Source organism: Macaca nemestrina, chromosome 1, assembly GCF_043159975.1.
Source record: "Macaca nemestrina isolate mMacNem1 chromosome 1, mMacNem.hap1, whole genome shotgun sequence".
Taxonomy (NCBI): Eukaryota; Metazoa; Chordata; class Mammalia; order Primates; family Cercopithecidae; genus Macaca; species Macaca nemestrina.
Window position 1 is genome coordinate 65,924,760 of NC_092125.1, and position 18,737 is coordinate 65,943,496.

At 38.7% G+C, this 18,737-nt stretch overlaps 1 protein-coding gene across 12 annotated transcripts in view; it reads left to right on the forward strand.

Annotated features, from left to right (window-relative positions):
- LOC105484874 (CD46 molecule) overlaps positions 1-18,737 on the forward strand; it is a 43,978-nt gene that overhangs the window by 9,607 nt on the left and 15,634 nt on the right. For 7 of the 12 annotated variants that reach the window (XM_011746963.2, XM_011746962.2, XM_011746968.3 and 4 more), the window contains 4 exons: positions 88-285; positions 5,910-6,092; positions 6,655-6,699; positions 9,371-9,412. In XM_011746963.2, coding sequence (XP_011745265.1) covers positions 88-285; positions 5,910-6,092; positions 6,655-6,699; positions 9,371-9,412 — 468 coding nt within the window. Of the gene's footprint in view, positions 1-87; positions 286-5,909; positions 6,093-6,497; positions 6,543-6,654; positions 6,700-9,370; positions 9,413-18,737 lie in introns of all 12 variants that reach the window. The other 5 variants (XM_011746966.2, XM_011746964.2, XM_011746969.2 and 2 more) reach the window with 2 other exon arrangements.

The window sequence follows — 18,737 nt, forward strand, 5'->3', positions numbered from 1 at the left end:
ATGTTGGTGAATTTATTGAAGACATAGAAATTTTACTAAGGCTGTCTTAATCTTTTACATTTCTTTCCTCATTTTCTCATTTTTAAGAGATTTTGTGTACACCACCTCCAAAAATAAAAAATGGAAAACACACCTTTAGTGAAGTAGAAGTGTTTGAGTATCTTGATGCAGTAACTTACAGTTGTGATCCTGCACCTGGACCAGATCCATTTTCACTTATTGGAGAGAGCATGATTTATTGCGGTAACAATTCAACATGGAGTCATGCTGCTCCAGAGTGTAAAGGTAACCTTTCAATTTATTTCCTTCTTCATTTGTAAGTACTCTGGAAACATTTTGTAAATAGTTTTATCTACAAATAAACAAAGCAGGTGTATGTGCTTCCTCCTCCTGTATAATTGGTTTCTAATTTATTTTAATACAGGTCAATTCAAGTCAAAAAAGAGTTCTAGATAGAGTTCCCTATTTCTCACCCCTACATGTTCTTGGCATTTCATTTTATACAGTGTGAACTACTGTGTATCTGCATGAGTTAGAAGTTTTTGTTTGAAATAACCAAAAAAATAAATCAACACACACTAGCTTAAAGAAAGTTTCATTTTGTATTATAAGAAATCTAAGAGTTCTGGCTATGGTAGTGGTAAACTGTAACAGACTAATCATCTCACAAATAAAAATGATAAACTCTGATTAAAAAAAAGAAATTTAAAAGACCAAATGTTTAAGGCACTCTGGAGTGACCAAAAGTATGAAGACCCTGTAGGGGACTTGCCCATTTAAAGAAAGAAATCGCTGAATAATTACAGTGGTTTAAAAGTATATACTCCCAAAGTACACCTGAAACATTCTCCAAAGTAGACCATATTCTAGACAATAAGACAAATTTTTAACAAACTTCAAAAAATTGAAATCATTCAAAATATATTATCTGATCACAATAGAATGAAAGTAGAAATCAATAACAAAGCCAGTCTCCAAAGAACTGGAAAGTATACAGGACACTTCTAAATAACCCATGCATAAAATAAGTAGCAGGGAAATTACAAAGTGTTTTGAATTTAATAAAAACACAACATCTCAAAATACCCAAATATGTAGGATGCAGCTAAAGCATTGCTTACAGGGGAATGTATAGCATAACATACTTGTGTTAGAAAAAAAGAAAAGTCTCAGATCAATGATCTAATTTTCCACCTTAAGAAACTAAAAAAGAGCAAGTTAAATCCCAAACTAGCAGATGTAAGGAAATGATAAACATAGAGCCAAAATCAATGAAATTGAGAAGAGAAAAAAAAAGAGGAACTCAATGAAACCAACAGTTGCTACTTGGAGATCAATAAAGTGTGTAAACCTATAGCCAGACTGACAAAAAAGACGCCAATTAACCAATACTGAGAATGAAAGAAGTGGCAGCCAGGCACGGCACCCCCGCCAGCTTGAAGACCCTGCCCTCCTGCAGCCGGCAGGGGCAATCACTCCCGGACTTGTCCTTTTAGAAGCTCCAGCTTTACCACTTGCTGGTGGAGCCCAACCACTGCCACAGGGTCCTCAATGCCAACACGCCTGGCAGATCCAAGAGGAGATGGCCCAGGATGGGATGTGGTGAACAGTGGCACCCGAGAGTGTGGGGTGGATGCTGCTCCACTGCCTGGTTTCTGCAGAGATCCTGTGCCGGTGGCCTGTGCCCGCTACGCGGGAGCCAGAGGGGGTGTGCCATGCCCCCTGCTTTGGACACTGCTGTATGAAGGGGCCAGTTTTCAGACCTTTCCTCTGTCACCTCAGCACTGGCGCCAGGAGTCCTGACAAGCAGCATCTGGGAGGTGGACAGCCCTGGGGAAATAGAGGAGACTTTCAGAAGTATCTAGATATTTGAAATACTGAAGACCAAAAACCCCAGTTTGCATGGAAGAGCTGGCCTCAGACGTGGTCAATTCCTACGGCAACCTGGACACACGGTGCTGATCCACGCCGTGGGAGGTGGCCCTGCAAAGCATTCAAAGGTTTGGCCCTGCAGCCGCCCCGCCTCCCACCTCCAGCTGCAATTGCATTCTGACCTGGACAAGTAGGAATATGTGGTGGAGATCCTGATGGAGACCTGAGCCAGGCACCCCAGAGTGCTGGCCAGACGTGGAGTACGGGATCCAGCTAAGGGAGTCTGGCTGGCCTGTATCCCCCCAGCCTTGTTGGCTCCTCTGCTAATTCCAGCAGGGTCTGCAGCCCCAGACCCGTCCCCTGTCTTCCCCTCTGCAGAGGGTAGGCCGGAGGCTGGTCTCAGTGGGAGCTAGTGCTCTCCTCAAAGGCTTTTTGACCTTGGGGCAGTCTTGACATCCCCACAACCCTACGCCCCTCATCCCTTTTCATGTCTCCTGGAGGATGGCAAGCTGCAACTGCAGCAATCTTGTTTAATTTAGGTAGGTGAATTTCTTAGAATTAAGTTTTGTATGTTTTGAGCAATAAATTCTCTTAAGATATATATTTTTTAATCTTTTTATGTTTTATCTCTGAATATTTTTTATTTTTTTCAATGTATGTTTTTTCTGGAAACATTCTGTGCTGCTACATTAGAGCCTACACAGTTGTAGTTGGTACATTTCATTCCTTTTGGTTTAAATAAGGGATTTTATTTTGCAGTGAGTTTCCCTGTATTGTTAATGAGTCAACAGCGTTAATGTATGATTTTTTTTTTAATACTTTAAATTTGTGTGCAACCCTTCTCCTTTATGTTCTGTGTTACGGTGAGAGCTTGGTCAAAATGGGGAACACACACACAGCTGCTACATTTTTTTTTGTCATTGGAAGATCTGTGCCATGTCTTCCTAGACTGAAGTGTAAATTATGGAGGGTTTTATTTGTCAATTTATATGTAAATGTCATTGAAGGCTAAGGTTAAGTCTTTGGAAATCACAGGCACCAGTTGATCTTTTTTTATTTTTATTTTAATTTATTTTTTATTATTATTATACTTTAAGTTCTAGGGTACATGTGCATAACGTGCAGGTTTGTTACATATGTATACTTGTGCCGAGACCTCAGATCCCTTCAGGTGGCACCTTGTGACAGGTGGTGTTCTGGGAGGCTTCTTGTCAGGTTCAGCAGCACAGGCACCTGCTCTGGGCATGGACTGCGCTCCTGGGATGTGCATGGAGCTGCGGTGCGCCAGTCACACGCGCTTGGAAACAGCGTGTGCTGCTAGATTGGAAATGCCTATGTTGCTCTGTTAAATTGGTGCTGGAGCAAAAACCTAAGGTTAAATTTAAGTCTGGAATGAAAGAAATCTGAATCCATGTAATTAATGGCCGCTTGATCTTGAGAGTCTTGAGAGTCCTGCCTCAGGAAGTGAGGTGGGGGTTCCTACACCTTTCACTTTCCTTCCTCATGTCTACCCCACATGTGTTTCTCATGCTTTTTCTAACTTCTCCAGCCCTTAGCCAAAAAGCTTTATATTCTTTTGTGCATATGACTATTCTTTAATATCGGTTATGTAAACTTCACTTGAATAACAAAATTATCCAACAGACAAAAGAATGAGAAAGAGAGTATCACTAAATATCCTGCAGACATTTAAAGGATGATAAGGGAATACTATAAACAACTTTATGCCTACAAATTTGACAACTGAAATGGACAGATTCCTTGAAAGATACAAAATGTCAAAACTCACTTGAAGATATGGATAACCTGAATACTCCTATAAAGAAATAAAATTTGTAGTTAATAACCTACTGCAGGCCCAGATGGCTTCGCTGGGGAATTCTACCAACCATCTAAGGAATGAATAATAGCAATTCTACACAAGCGTATCAAGAAAGTGCAAGAGAAGGGAACACTTCTCAGCCCATTTTATGATGATAGCATTGTCATGATACCAAAGCCAGAAAACAAAAACATTATAAGAAAATTACAAATAATATCCTTGATGAACACAGGACCAAAAGTCTTCAACAGAATATTAGCAAACCAAGTCCTGTGATACGTAAAAAGAAAAGTAAATCATGACCAAGCAGGATTTACCCTATGAATGCAAGATTAGTTCAAATGCAAAAATTAATCAATGTAATTTACCACATAAGGAGACTATTAAGGAGAAAGAAAATCATGTGATTATCTTATTAGATGCAGAAAAACAAAGTGTTTGACAGAATTCATCATCTTATTTTTTCATGATAAAACTTCTCAGCAAACTGGGAACAGAAGGATACTATCTGTCTTACCCTGATAACAGACATCTACAAAAATCTCACAGCTAACACTACACTTAATGGTTCAAAAAAATTATACGTAGTGGTAAAAATAACATTGTACTTAGTGGTTAAAAAAACCTTAATTACATTTCTGTCTAATTAATAAAGACCTAATTCTGGAAGGAAAGCAGTGAAGATGTCCACTCTTACCACTCCATTCAGCATTGTACTGGAGATCCCACCCAGTACAATAAGGCAAGAGAAAGCAATTAGGCAGACATATTGGAAAAGAAGGAATAAAAACTGTCTCTACTCACAGTGAGATGCCACTAAATACCTATTGGAATGGCTGAAATTTAAACACACACATCCCAAACTGACAATACCAGGTACTGACAAGGATATGGAGCAGATGGAACTCGAATATGCTGATGGTGAGAATCAAAGTGAAATGACCACTTTGGGACCTTTTTGGCAATTTCTTATAAAGTTAAACATACTATTACCATACAACACAGCAACCCAAATAAACTGAAAACATTTTCACACAGAAACTTACATGAGGATGTTCACAGCAGCCTTATTCATAATCACCCCAAACTGCAAATTGCCACACGTTCTTGAGTTGGTGAATGAATGAACCACCTGTGCTACCTCTAAAAGATGGACTCATACTCAGCAATTAAAAGGAATAAACTCCTGATTCATGCAACCACAACACAAATGAATCTTGAAAGCATCATGCTAAGTGAAGCCATACTAAGAAGGCTGTGATTCCATTTATGTGACATTCTGAAAAAGTCCCACTATAGGGATAAAAGTAGATCAATGGTTGGCTGGTTGTGGAAGTAGGAGTGAGGGGGAAGAAGGGTAACTCACAAAAGAGCATGAGGAAATTCTGGAGAGTAATGGAACTTTCCTGTGTCTTTACTGTGGTGGTAGTTACATGATTATTTGCATTTGTCAAAACTCATAACAGCTGTACACTTGAAAGGGTGAATTTTACTGTATGTAAATTATATCCAATAAACTAACCTTTAAAAATATCGTTAGGTACAGTTGGACACAACAAAAGATCAGTGAACCTGAAGACAGGTCAATAGAAATTGAACCTTATTTAAGAAGAAATGTTGAAAAAAGAAAGAGAGAGGCTTACAGACCTGTGGGAGAGTATCAAGCAGTGAAACATACATGTAATTGGAGTTTTCAGAAAGACCGGAGAGAGAATGGTGTAAAATATTATTTGAAAAAATATTGGCCAAAAATTATCCAAATTAGATCCCAAACAACCTCAGATCCAGGAGATTCAGTGAACCTTCAGCAGGATGAATAAATTACTAAAATTTGCCACCACCACCGCCCCCCTGCAGTAGTTTGGTAAAAACTACCAAACAAAAGTTTAAAAAGCAACCAGTGAGTGGGGAAAACAACAAAAAACCATATTACATTCAGGAGGGCAGGGACAAGAAAGAATGGCAGCCAGCCAGGTTTTCTTAAGAAAACGTGGTTACAATATGGTTATGTCTGTTAGTGCTGAAATAAAAATAAAACACCCAAGAATTATATATCAAGGAAATACATCAGTTAATATTTAAAGTCTTTTAAAAAATGTTTTTAACATCTTGCATTCCATTCCTTGTCTCTGTTCCCACTGGAAATTACTACTTTGTACTACTTTTTCTGTTAAAGCAAATATCCATTAATTCTGAGGTTTCTCTAATTTTCCAGTGGTCAAATGTCGATTTCCAGTAGTCGAAAATGGAAAACAGATATCAGGATTTGGAAAAAAATTTTACTACAAAGCGACAGTTATGTTTGAATGCGATAAGGGTTATTACCTCAACGGCAGCGACAAAATTGTCTGTGAGAGTAACAGTACTTGGGATCCCCCAGTTCCAAAATGTCTTAAAGGTACAAAGGTGATCTTTTTTCCGTCTTGGTTTGTTGTTGTTGCTGTTCGTTTTAGACTTTACTTCTTTGATATTAACTGACAGTCATACAGAATAACTGAAAAGAAACTAGTATTTAACTCTGTCTTGTATTCATTTCTTTGCCATCTATATAACATGAAATTCACATCAAATCCTGCTGTTGTGATTTTGTGTGCTTTTCCAGGGTTCTTAGCATGTTATGTACATTGCATGTGTATATGCTTTTAATATTTTTATGTATAAAAAGTGAATTACAACAACTTTTTGGAGTGAATTGAAACATAGGCATTTTTATCTAAGTAAGTCAACAGTGGCATAATTCATATAAAAAATGAGAGCAATAACTCTCAAGTGGTTGATCTTCTAACATTATTTTGTTTTCTAGTGCTGCCTCCTTCTAGTACAAAATCTCCAACTTTGAGTCATTCAGGTTTAGTGGCTTCTTCCTTATATGTCTCAAAAATCTTGTAAATTCCTGGAGAAAATGCCAGCAATAACTCCCAAGTGTTTGGTCCAGTCTACATTATTATTTTGTTTTCCAGTGTCGACTTCTCCCACTACAAAATCTCCAACGTCCAGTGCCTCAGGTTTAGTAATATCCTGCTTATATTTTTTCGAAAATCCTTTAAATTCCTGGTGATTTTTTTAAAAATCCTTCAAATTTCTGGTGGTGTCCACTTATTTTTAGTAATGAAAGGAGGGAGGACATTTCTATAGCCATTTTAGTTGTTATGCATAGTGATTCTAAAATTATTTGCCATAATATGCAGATATTTGCCATAATCTGCAGATATAAACAGGAATATGACCTTGGGAAAGTTGTATAAATTTTGAGTGTGTGTGTGTGTGTGTGTGTGTATATATATATAAAATATATATATAGTATATTATGTGTGTGTGTGTGTGTGTATATATATAAAAAAATTGATTTAGTACCTTCCTTACTGCGTATTAGTAAGGTATAAGTGGGATGCATTTAAAGCACTTAGCACAGTGCCTGGTATATAGAAAGGTCTTAGAGCTAACTAATATGACTTATCCTACACTTAAATTAATGTTAGGGAAGGGGAAAGTTCATGTATGTTAGTTAATATGTATGTGTGTTAATATGTTCGTTAATATGTATGTTTTATGTCATCAAGCTTGCTATTCTTTTCAGAAGTGATCTGTTGACACCTTTACTGAGTTTGTTCCTATTGCATGACTCTTTCATTTTCTGGAATGCAGCAAGTTTGAGTCTTCTCATGTAACACATTTAAACAGGGAAATTTCTGCTGTCCTCAGAACAAGATCTATATTTCTGCCTCTTCCCTACCTGCCCCTCTTCTACACCTCATAATGTTGCTTTTTTTTTCTCTCTCTCTAGTGGGCAGTTTTATCTGGCAATAGCACTAAATTTTATAGCAACTGAAAGGCAGGAAAAAGTCCTTATTTATTGAAATGAAAAAGAAGACTTTTGCAGGGACTCCTGGTCAACCACTGTGCTTATGACTGGAGAGATTATTTTGATATGACGGGAGGAATTATCCTGATTTAATCTCTGGTTTCGCTTTGCTTGCAGCAGAAGCAAGAGACAGTAGTAATTGTGGGTAGAGCTTTAGTCTGGGCAGAGTGTGCTTAGTTAACATCATTTCTGTGGTCTTCAGTTTCCCTTTAGTATAATATGAGTGTTGAACTGAAATCTCAATCAGTGGCTTCTAATTTGATTATATATTTCCTATCTCCCTAATATTTTAAAGGATCGAAAGGAATTATGCATGTTAACATAGTAATTAAAATACCTTCTTATACGCTGGGCGGGGTAGCTCACGCCTGTAATACCAGCACTTTGGGAGGCTGAGGTGGGTGGATCACGAGGTCAGAAGTTCAAGACCAGCCTGGCTAAGTTGGTGAAACCCCATCTCTACTAAAAATACAAAAATTAACTGGGCATGGTGGCAGGCACTTGTAATCCCAGCTACTCGGGAGGCTGAGGCAGGAGAATCGCTTGAACCCGAGGGGCAGAGGTTGCAGTGAGCCAAGATCATGCCACTGCACTCCAGCCTGGGTGATAGAGTAGGACTCCGTCTCAAAAAAAAAACCAAAAAAACAAAAAAACAAACACACACACACACACACAAACAAAAACAAAAAACCTTATAATTCCTATAAGAGCTTGGTAACTGGTAGCCTCCTGAGTTGAGTGCTGTAGGGTTTGAGAGTCAGGAAGAGATGGGTTTTTTAGTGGACTGATATATAAGCAAAACAAGATTGCATGTGCAATTTATACTCAGTGAGGCATCCATGCTTACTAACGTGCTGCTAGTGGGCATACGCACTAAGTTTGTTGATACAGTCTTTTGAAAGAATTGACGATAAGCATTTCATGAAGTATTTATAAAACACTGGTCTAGCTTAGTGTTGGGAGAGCGGAGAGCAGAAGAGAGAACTGCTTGTGATAAAACGTTTATTAAAAAGAGAAAATGCAAGGATATTTTTTGAAACATCACAAATCAAAATTCCTTACGGGATTGTCAGTCATTTTTTATCATCAGTTAGAGGAAGACTAAATAACAACATAATGATGTTAAGGTAGATCTAAATGTGTTAACATGAAGAAATGTCAAGGAAGTCCTAAGTGGAAAAGAGAAAGATGTAAATTATGTAGTATCATACTACTTACAGTTTTTTAGAAAGAAAAATATGTTTACCCCAAGCACATTCCTTTTTTTTTTGAGAGAGTCTCGCTCTGTCACCCAGGATGGTGTGCAGTGGCGCCGTCTCAGCTCACTGCAGCCTCCGCCTCCCGAGTCCAAGCAGTTCTCCTGCCGCCTCAGACTCCCAAGCAGCTGGGATTATAGGCGCCCACCACTACACCGGCTAATTTTTTGTATTTTTAGTAGAGATGGGGTTTCTCCATTATGGCCTGGCTAGTCTCGAACTCCTGACCTAAAGTGATTCACCTGCCTCGGCCTCCCACAGTGCTGGGATTACAGGCATGAGCCACCACGCCCAGCCTCACATTACTTTAATGATTTACTATTGGTTATCTTCTAGGATTTCCATTATAAAATACAAAATGTAGTGAGCATTCTTGTACATACATCCTTATATACTTGTGTAAATATATATGTAGGTTAAATTCTAAGATGTGGAATTGCAAAGGTTGTAAAGTATGTGTAGTTTTCATTTTGAGAAAAAATCAATATCAAAATTAAAGTCATAATTTTATATTGATAAGGCCCTGGTGAATTTATAAAATCAAACTTATTTTTCTAGGTCCTAGGCCTACTTACAAGCCTCCAGTCTCAAATTATCCAGGTTGGTTAACCCTTTATCCTACTGATATTATTAAGAATTTATTTATTTATTTATTTTTATTATACTTTAAGTTCTAGGGTACATGTGTACAACATGCAGGTTTGATACATAGGTATACATGTGCCATGTTGGTTTGCTGCACCCATCAATGCATCATTTATATTAGGTATTTCTCCTAATGCTATCCCTCCCCTAGCCCTCCATCGCCAACAAGCCCCAGTGTGTGATGTTCCCCACCCTGTGTCCATGTATTCTCGTTGTTCAACTCCCACCTATGAATGAGAACATGAAGTGTTTGGTTTTCTGTCCTTGCGATAGTTTGATTAGAATGATGGTTTCCATCTTCATCCATGTCCCTGCAAAGGACATGAACGCATCCTTTTTCATGGCTGCATAGTATTCCGTGGTGTGTATGTGCCACATTTTCTTTATCTAGTCTATCATTGATGGGCATTTGGGCTAGTTCCAAGACTTTGCTATTGCGAGTAGTGCTGCAGTAAACATACATGTGCATGTGTCTTTATAGTAGCATGATTTATAATCCTTTGGGTATATACCCAGTAATGGGATTGCTGGGTCAAATGGTATTTCTAGTTGTAGATCCTTGAGGAATCACCATACTGTCTTTCACAGTGGTTGAACTAATTTACACTCCCACCAAGAGTGTAAAAGTGTTTCTATTTCTCCACATCCTCTCCAGCATCTGTTGTTTCCTGACTTTTTAATAATCTCCATTCTAACTGGCATGAATGGTATTTCATTGTGGTTTTGATTTGCATTTCTCTGATGACCAGTGATGATGAGCATTTCTTCATGTGTCTGTTGGCTGTATAAATGTCTTCTTTTGAGAAGTGTCTGTTCATATCCTTTTGCCCACATTTTGATGGGGTTGTTTTTTTCTTGTAAATTTGTTTAAGTTCTTTGTAGATTCTGGATGTTAGCCCTTTGTCAGATGGGCAGATCGCAAAGATTTTTTCCTACTCTGTAGGTTGCCTGTTCATTCTGATGATAGCTTCTTTGGCTGTGTAGAAACTCTTTAGTTTAATTAGATCCCATTTGTCAATTTTGGCTTTTGTGGCCATTGCTTTTGGTGTTTTAGTCATGAAGTCTTTGCCCATTCCTGTGTCCTGAATGGTATTGCTTAGGTTTTCTTCTAGGGTTTTTATGGTGTTAGGTCTTACATTTAAGTCTTTAATCCATCTTAAATTAATTTTTGTATAAGGTGTAAGGAAGGGATCCAGTTTCAGCTTTCTACATATGGCTAGCCAGTTTCCCCAGCACAATTTATTAAATAGGGAATCCTTTCCCCATTGCTTGTTTTTGTCAGGTTTGTCAAAGATCAGATGGTTGTAGATGTGTGGCATTATTTCTGAGGGCTCTGTTCTGTTCCATTGGTCTACATCTTTGTTTTGGTACCAGTACCATGCTGTTTTGGTTACTGTAGCCTTGTAGTATAGTTTGAAGTCAGGTAGCGTGATGCCTCCAGCTTTGTTCTTTTTGCTTAGGATTGTCTTGGCTATATGGGCTCTTTTTTGGTTCCATATGAAATTTAAAGTAGTTTTTTTCCAATTCTGTAACGAAAGTCAGTAGTAGCTTGATGTGGATGGCATTGAATCTATAAATTACCTTGGGCAGTATGGCCATTTTCCCAATATTGATTCTTCCTATCCATGAGCATGGAATATTCTTCCATTTGTTTGTGTCCTCTTCTATTTCATTGAGCAGTGTTTTGTAGTTCTCCTGGAAGAGGTCCTTCACATCCCTTGTAAGTTGGATTCCTAGGTATTTATTCTCTTTGTAGTAATTGCAAATGGGAGTTCACTCATTATTTGGCTCTCTCTTTGTCTATTATTGGTGTATAGGAATGCTTGTGATGTTTGCACATTGATTTTGTATCCTGAGACTTTGCTGAAATTGCTTATCAGCTTGTGGAGATTTTGGGCTGAGATGATGGGGTTTTCTAAATATACGATCATGTCATCTGCAAACATAGACAATTTGAGTTCCTCTTTTCCTATTTTATAATCATGTCATCTGCAAACATAGATAATTTGACTTCCTCTTTTCCTAATTGAATACCCTTTATTTCTTTCTCTTGCCTGATCGCCCTAGCCAGAACTTCCAACACTATGTTGAATAGGAGTGGTAAGAGAGGGAATCCTTGTCTTGCGCCGGTTTTCAAAAGGAATGCTTCCGGTTTTTGCCCATTTGGTATGATATTGGCTGTGGGTTTGTCATAAATAAGTCTTACTATTTTGAGTTATGTTCCATCAATACCTAGTTTAGTGAGAGTTTTTAAGCATGAAGGGCTGTTGAATTTTGTCGAAGGCTTTCTGCATCTTTTGAGATAGTCATGTCGTTTTTGTTGTTGGTTCTGTTGGTTCTGTTTATGTGGTGGATTACGTTTATTGATTTGAGTATGTTGAACCAGCCTTGCATCCCAGGGATGAAGCCAACTTGATCGTGGTGGATAAGCTTTTTGATGTGCTGCTGGATTCGGTTTGCCAGTATTTTGTTGAGGATTTTTGCATTGATGTTCATCAGGGATATTGGCCTAAAATTCTCTTTTTTTGTTGTGTCTCTACCAGGCTTTGGTATCAGGATGATGCTAGCCTCCTAAAATGAGTTAGGGAGGATTCCCTCTTTTTCTATTGATTGAAATAGTTTCAGAAGGAATGGTACCTGCTCCTCTTTTTACGTCTGACGGAATTCGGCTGTGAATCCGTTTGGTCCTGGACTTTTTTTGGTTGTTAGGCTATTAATTATTTCCTCAATTTCAGAACCTGTTATTGGTCTATTCAGAGACTCAGCTTCTTCCTGGTTTAGTCTTAGGAGGGTGTATATGTCCAGGAATTTATCCGTTTCTTCTGGATTTTCTAGTTTATTTGCGTAGAGGTGTATAGTATGTATACATACTATACACGTAGAGGTGTACACGTAGAGGTTGCGTAGAGGTGTATAGTATGTATAGTATTCTCTGATGGTAGTTTGTATTTATGTGGGATCGGTGGTGATAGCCCCTTTATCATTTTTTATTGCATCTATTTGATTATTCTTTCTTTTCTTCTTTATTAGTCTTGCTAGCGGTCATTTTTGTTGATCTTTTCAAAAAACCAGCTCCTGGATTCATTGAGTTTTTGAAGGGTTTTTTATGTCTCTACTTCCAGTTCTGCTCTGATCTTAGTTATTTCTTGCCTTCTGTTAGCTTTTGAATTTGTTTGCTCTTGCTTCTCTAGTTCTTTTAATTGCGATGTTAGGTAGTTGATTTTAGATCTTTCCTGCTTTCTCTTATGGGCATTTAGTGCTATAAATTTCCCTCTACACACTGATTTAAATGTGTCCCAGAGATTCTGGTATATTGTGTCTTTGTTCTTGTTGTTTCAAATAACAACTTTATTTCAGCCTTCATTTCTTTATTTACCCAGTGGTCATTCAGGAGCAGGTTGTTCAGTTTCCATGTAGTGAGTTTATTAATCCTGAGTTCTAATTTGATTGCACTGTGGTCAGAGACAATTTGTTGTGATTTCTGTTCTTTTACATTTGCTGAGGAGTGTTTTACTACCAATTATGTGGTCAATTTTAGAATAAGTGCGATGTGGTGCTGAGAAGAATGTATGTTCTGTTGATTTGGGGTGTAGAGTTCTGTAGATGTCTATTAGGTCTGCTTGGTCCAGAGCTGAGTTCAAGTCCTGGATATCCTTGTTAACCTTCGGTCTCATTGATCTAATATTGACAGTGGGGTGTTAAAGGCTGCCATTATTATTGTGTGGGAGTCTGTGTCTCTTTGTAGGTTTCTAAGGACTTGGCTTTATGAATCTGGGTGCTCCTGTATTGGGTGCATATATATTTAGGATAGTTAGCTCTTCTTGGTGAATTGATCCTTTTACTATTATGTAGTGGCCTTCTTTGTCTCTTTTGATCTTTGTTGGTTTAAAGTCTGTTTTATCAGAGACTAGAATTGCAACCCCTTCCTTTGTACTTTCCATTTGCTTGGTAGATCTTCCTCCATCCCTTTATTTTGAGCCTATGCGCATCTTTGCACGTGAGATGGGTCTCCTGAATACAGCACACCGATGGGTCTTGATTCTATCGAATTTGCCAGTCTGTGTCTTTTAGTTGGGGCATTTAGCCCATTTGCATTTAGGGTTAATAGTGTTATGTTTGAATTTGATCCTGTCATTATGATGTTAGCTGGTTATTTTGCCCGTTAACTGATGCAGTTTCTTTGTAGCATTGATGGTCTTTACCATTTGGCATGTGTTTGCAGTGGCTGGTACTGGCTGTTCCTTTCCATGTTTAGTGCTTCCTTCAGGAGCTCTTGTAAGGCCATAGGCCTGGTGGTGACAAAATCTCTCAGCATTTGCTTATCTGTAAACTATTTTATTTCTCCTTCACTTATGAAGCTTAGTTTGGCTGGATATGAGATTCTAGGTTGAAAATTCTTTTCTTTAAGAATGTTGAATATTGACCCCCACTCTCTTAAGGCTTGTAAGGTTTCTGCCGAGAGATCTGCTGTTAGTCTGATGGGCTTCCCTCTGTGAGTAACCCGACCTTTCTGGCTGTCCTTAGCATTTTTTCCTTCATTTCAGCCTTGGTGAATCTGATGATTATGTGTCTTGGGGTTGCAATTCTCGAGGAGTGTCTTTGTGGTGTTCTCTGTATTTCCTGAATTCGAATGTTGGCCTGCCTTCCTAGTTTAGGGAAGTTCTCCTGGATAGTATCCTGAAGAGTGTTTTCTAACTTGATTCCATTCTCCCCATCACTTTCAGGTACACCAATTAAACGTAGATTTGGTCTTTTCACATAGTCCCATGTTTCTTGGAGGCTTTGTTTCTTTCTTTTCACTCTTTTTTCTCTAATCTTGTCTTCTTGCTTTTTTTTTTCATTAATTTGATCTTCAATTACTGATACCCTTTCTTCCACTTGATTGAATCAGCTATTGAAGCTTGTGCATGTGTCACAAAGTTCTTGTGCCGTGGTTTTCCATAAGGTCATTTAAGGTCTTCTCTACACTGTTTATTCTAGTTTAGCCATTTGTCTAACCCTTTTCAAGGTTTTTAGCTTCCTTGCAGTGGGTTAGAACATGCTCCTTTAGCTTGGAGAAGTTTGTTATTACCAACCTTCTGAAACCTACTTCTGTCAGCTCATCAAACTCATTCTCCATCCAGTGTTGTTCCCTTGCTGGTGAGGAGCTGTGATCCTTTGGAGGAGAAGAGGCGCTCTGTTTTTCAGAGTTTTCAGCTTTTCTGCTCTGGTTTCTGTCATCTTTGTGGTTTTATCTACCTTTGGTCTTAGATGTTGGTGACCTGCAGATGGGGTTTTGGTGTGGATGTCCTTTTTGTTGATGTTGATGCTATTCCTTTCTGTTTGTTCATTTTCCTTCCAACTGTCAGACCCCTCAGCTGCAGGTGTGTTGGAGTTTGCTGGAGGTCCACTCCAGACCCTGTTTGCGTGGGTATCACCAGTGGAGGCTGCAGAACCACAAATATTGCTGCCTGATCCTTCCTCTGGAAGCTTTGTCCCAGAGCGGGCACCCACCTGTTTGAGGTGTCTGTCAGCCCCTACTGGGAGGTCTTTCCCAGTCAGGCTACACAGGGTTCAGGGACCCACTTGAGGAGGCAGTCTGTCCATTCTCAAAGCTTGAACACCGTGTTCAGAGAACCACTGCTCTCTTCAGAGCTGTCAGACAGGGACATTTAAGTCTGCAGAAGCTGTCTGCTGCCATTTGTCCTACCATTTCCTGCCCCCAGAGGTGGAATCTATAGAGGCAGTAAGCCTTACTGAGCTGCAGTGCGCTCTGCCCAGTTCGTGCTTCGAGGCCTCTTTGTTTACACTGTGAGCTACTCAAGCCTCAGCAATGGTGGACATCCCTCCCCCCATCAAGCTGCAGCGTTGCAGGTCAATCTCAGACTGCTGCGCTAGCAGTGAGCAAGGCTCTGTGAGGGTGGGACACACTGAACCATGCACAGGAAGGTATCTCCTGGTCTGCTGGTTGCTAAGACTGTGGGAAAAGTGCAGTATTTGGTCAGGAGTATACCATTTCTCCAGGTACAGTCTGTCATGGCTTCCCTTGGCTAGGAAAGGGAAATCCCCCGACCCTTGCACTTGCTGGGTGAGGCAATGCCCCGCCCTGCTTCAGCTTGCCCTCCTTGGGCCGCACTCACTGTCCTACCAGTCCCAATGAGACGAACCAGGTACCTCAATTGGAAATGCAGAAATCACCCGTCTTCTGTGTCAATCTCGCTGGAGCTGCACACTAGAGCTGTTCCTATTCAGCCATCTTGAACAAGAATTTTTTTTACTTAAAACTTTTTTTAATTAAAAACTTAAGATGTGTCTTAAAGTTAATTTTTAAATGATGGGTGAAAAATAACATCCTGTTTTAATTTGCATTTCTTGGTTGTTGGTTTTTAGTTGTTTTTGTTTTTTTTGAGACAGGGTCTCACTCTGTTGCCCAGGTTGGAGCGCAGTGGTGCAACCACAGCTCACTGCAGCGTCAACCTCCTGGGCTCAGGTGATTCTTCCACCTCAGTCTCCCAGGTAGCTGGAACTACAGGCACGTGCCACCACATCCAGCTAATTTTTTTGTATTTTTTGTAGAGACAGGGTTTTGCTGTGTTGCCAAGTCTCTTCTCCACCTCCTAGGCTTAAGCGATCCTCCTGCCTCAGCCTCCCAAAGTGCTAGGATTACAGGTGTGACCCACCATGCCTGACCAATTTGCATTTCTTTAATTGTCAGTGAAGCTGAACTTTTTTTGATCTACATTTATTTATGCATATGCTTTGTCTGTTTTTCTGTTAGGTTTCTAAAATATTTTTCTTAGTGATTTTTGAGAGCTCATTATGAATTAAAGCCCTAAAAGGGCTTTTGTTCATATGAAGTGAACAATTTTTTCGAGGTTCTTTTGTTTTGTCAGTTTTAAGCTTGTTATACTATTGGATATAGATTACTTTTTATAACTTTTAATTACATGAGTAGCGTATGAATATACTTTTGTAGAATTTCAAACATTACAAAAGTATATAGAGTAAAAGATTAGTTTTATTTTTAACTCATTACCCAGGTTAATCACTGTTAATAGTTTAGGGTTTCTTTTTAAATCTATCTTTGTACATCAACATCTTTTTTAAAAAAGTTTTATTTTAGATTTGGGGGTACATGTGAAGGTTTGTTACATAGGTAAATGTGTCACGGGGATTTGTTGTACATATTATTTCATCACCCGGGTATTAAGCCTAGTACCCAATAGGTATCTTTTCTGCTCTTCTTCCTACTCCCACCCTCCCCGCTCAAGTATACTCCAGTGTCTTTTGTTTCCTTCTTTGTGTTCGTATGTTCTTGCCATTTAGCTCCCACTTAAAAGTGAGAACATGCAGTATTTAGTTTTCTGTTTCTGCATTTGTTTGATAAGGATGATAGCCTCCAGCTCCACCCACGTTCCTGCTGAAGACATGTGTGCATTCTTTTTTATGGCTGTGTAGTATTCCATGGTGTATATGTACCACATTTTCTTTGTCCAATCTGTCACGGATGGGCATTTAGGTTGATTCCTTGTCTTGTTATTGTAAGCAGTGCTGCAGTGAACATTCACATGCATGTATCTGTATGGCAGAATGATTTATATTTCTCTGGGTAAATACCCAGTAATGGGATTGCTGGGTTAAATGGTAGTTCTGATTTTAGCTCTTGGAGGAATCACCATACTGCTTCCCACATGGTTGAACTGAATTACACTCCCACCAACAGCATATAAGTGTTCCCTTTTCTCTACAGCCTCACCAGCATCTGTTATTTTTTGACTTTTTAATAATAGCCATTCTGACTGGTGTAAAATGGTATCTCACTGTGGTTTTGATTTGCATTTCTCTAATGATCGTGATATTGAGCTTTTTTTCTATGTTTGTTGGCCACATATATGTCTTCTTTTGAGAAGTGTCTGTTCATATGCTTTGCCCACTTTTTAATGGAGTTGTCTCTTGTAAATTTGTTTAAGTTCCTATGAATGCTAAATATTAGACCTTTGTCAGATGCGTAGTTTGCAAAAATTTTCTCCCATTCTGTAGGTCATCTGTTTACTCTGTTGATAGCTTCTTTTGCTGTGCAGAAGCTCTTCAATTTACTTCAATCCTACTTGTCAATTTTTGCTTGTGTTGCGGTTGTTTTTGGCGTCTTTGTCATGAAATCTTTGTCAGTTCATATATCCAGAGTGATATTGCCTAGGTTGTCTTCCAGGGTTTTTATAGTTTTGGGTTTTACATGTAAATCTTTAATCCATCTTGAGTTGATTTTTGTGTGTGGTGTAAGGAAGGGGTCCAGTTTCAATCTTCTGCATATAGCTAGCCAGTTATCCCAGCACCATTTATTGAATAGGGAATCTTTTTCCCATTGCTTGTTTTTGTCAGTTCTGTGGAAGGTCAGATGGTCGTGGATGTGCAGCCTTATTTCTAGGCTCTCTTCTGTTCCATTGGTGTATATGCCTGTTTTTGTACCAGTACCATGCTGTTTTGGTTAGCGTAGCCTTGTAGTATAGTTTCAAGTCAGGTAATGTGATGCCTCCAGCTTTGTTCTTTTTGCTTAAGATTTTCATGGCTATTCAGGCTCTTTTTGGTTCCATATGAATTTTAAAATAGTTTTATCTAGTTCTGTGAAGAATGTTATTGGTAGTTTGATAGGGATAGCATTGAATCTGTAAATTGCTTTGGGCAGTATAGCCATTTTAATGATATTGAGCATGGGATGTTTTTCCATTTGTTTGTGTCTTCTCTGATTTCTTTGAGCAGTGTTTTATAATTCTCATTGTAGAGATGTTTCAACTCTCTGGTTAGCTGTATTCCTAGGTATTTTATTCTTTTTGTAGTAATTTTGAGTGGGATTGCCTCTCTGATTTGGCTTTCAGTTTGGCTGTTATTGGTGTATAGGAATGCTAGTGATTTTTGTATGTTGATTTTGTGTCCTGCAACTTTGGTGAAGTTTTTGATAAACATCTGGAGCAGCTTTTAGGCCAAGACTATGCGGTTTTCTAAATATAGGATCATGCTGTCTGTGGACAGAGATAGTGTGACTTCCTCTCTTCCTATTTGGATGCCCTTTGTTTCTTTCTCTTGTCTGATTGCTTTGCCTAGGACCATCAACATATTTTTATGTGTAATTATACATGTAGTTTAGTGTTTTCTCTTAAAAATGATATCATGCTGTACATGTTTTTCTGCAACTTGAACTTTTTCCACTTACACTGTTAGATTGGGGTTGTGTTTAGATTTATTCTCATCCTTTCTAATGATGACTTTAATATATACCACATTTCATTTAACTATTCTTCTATCA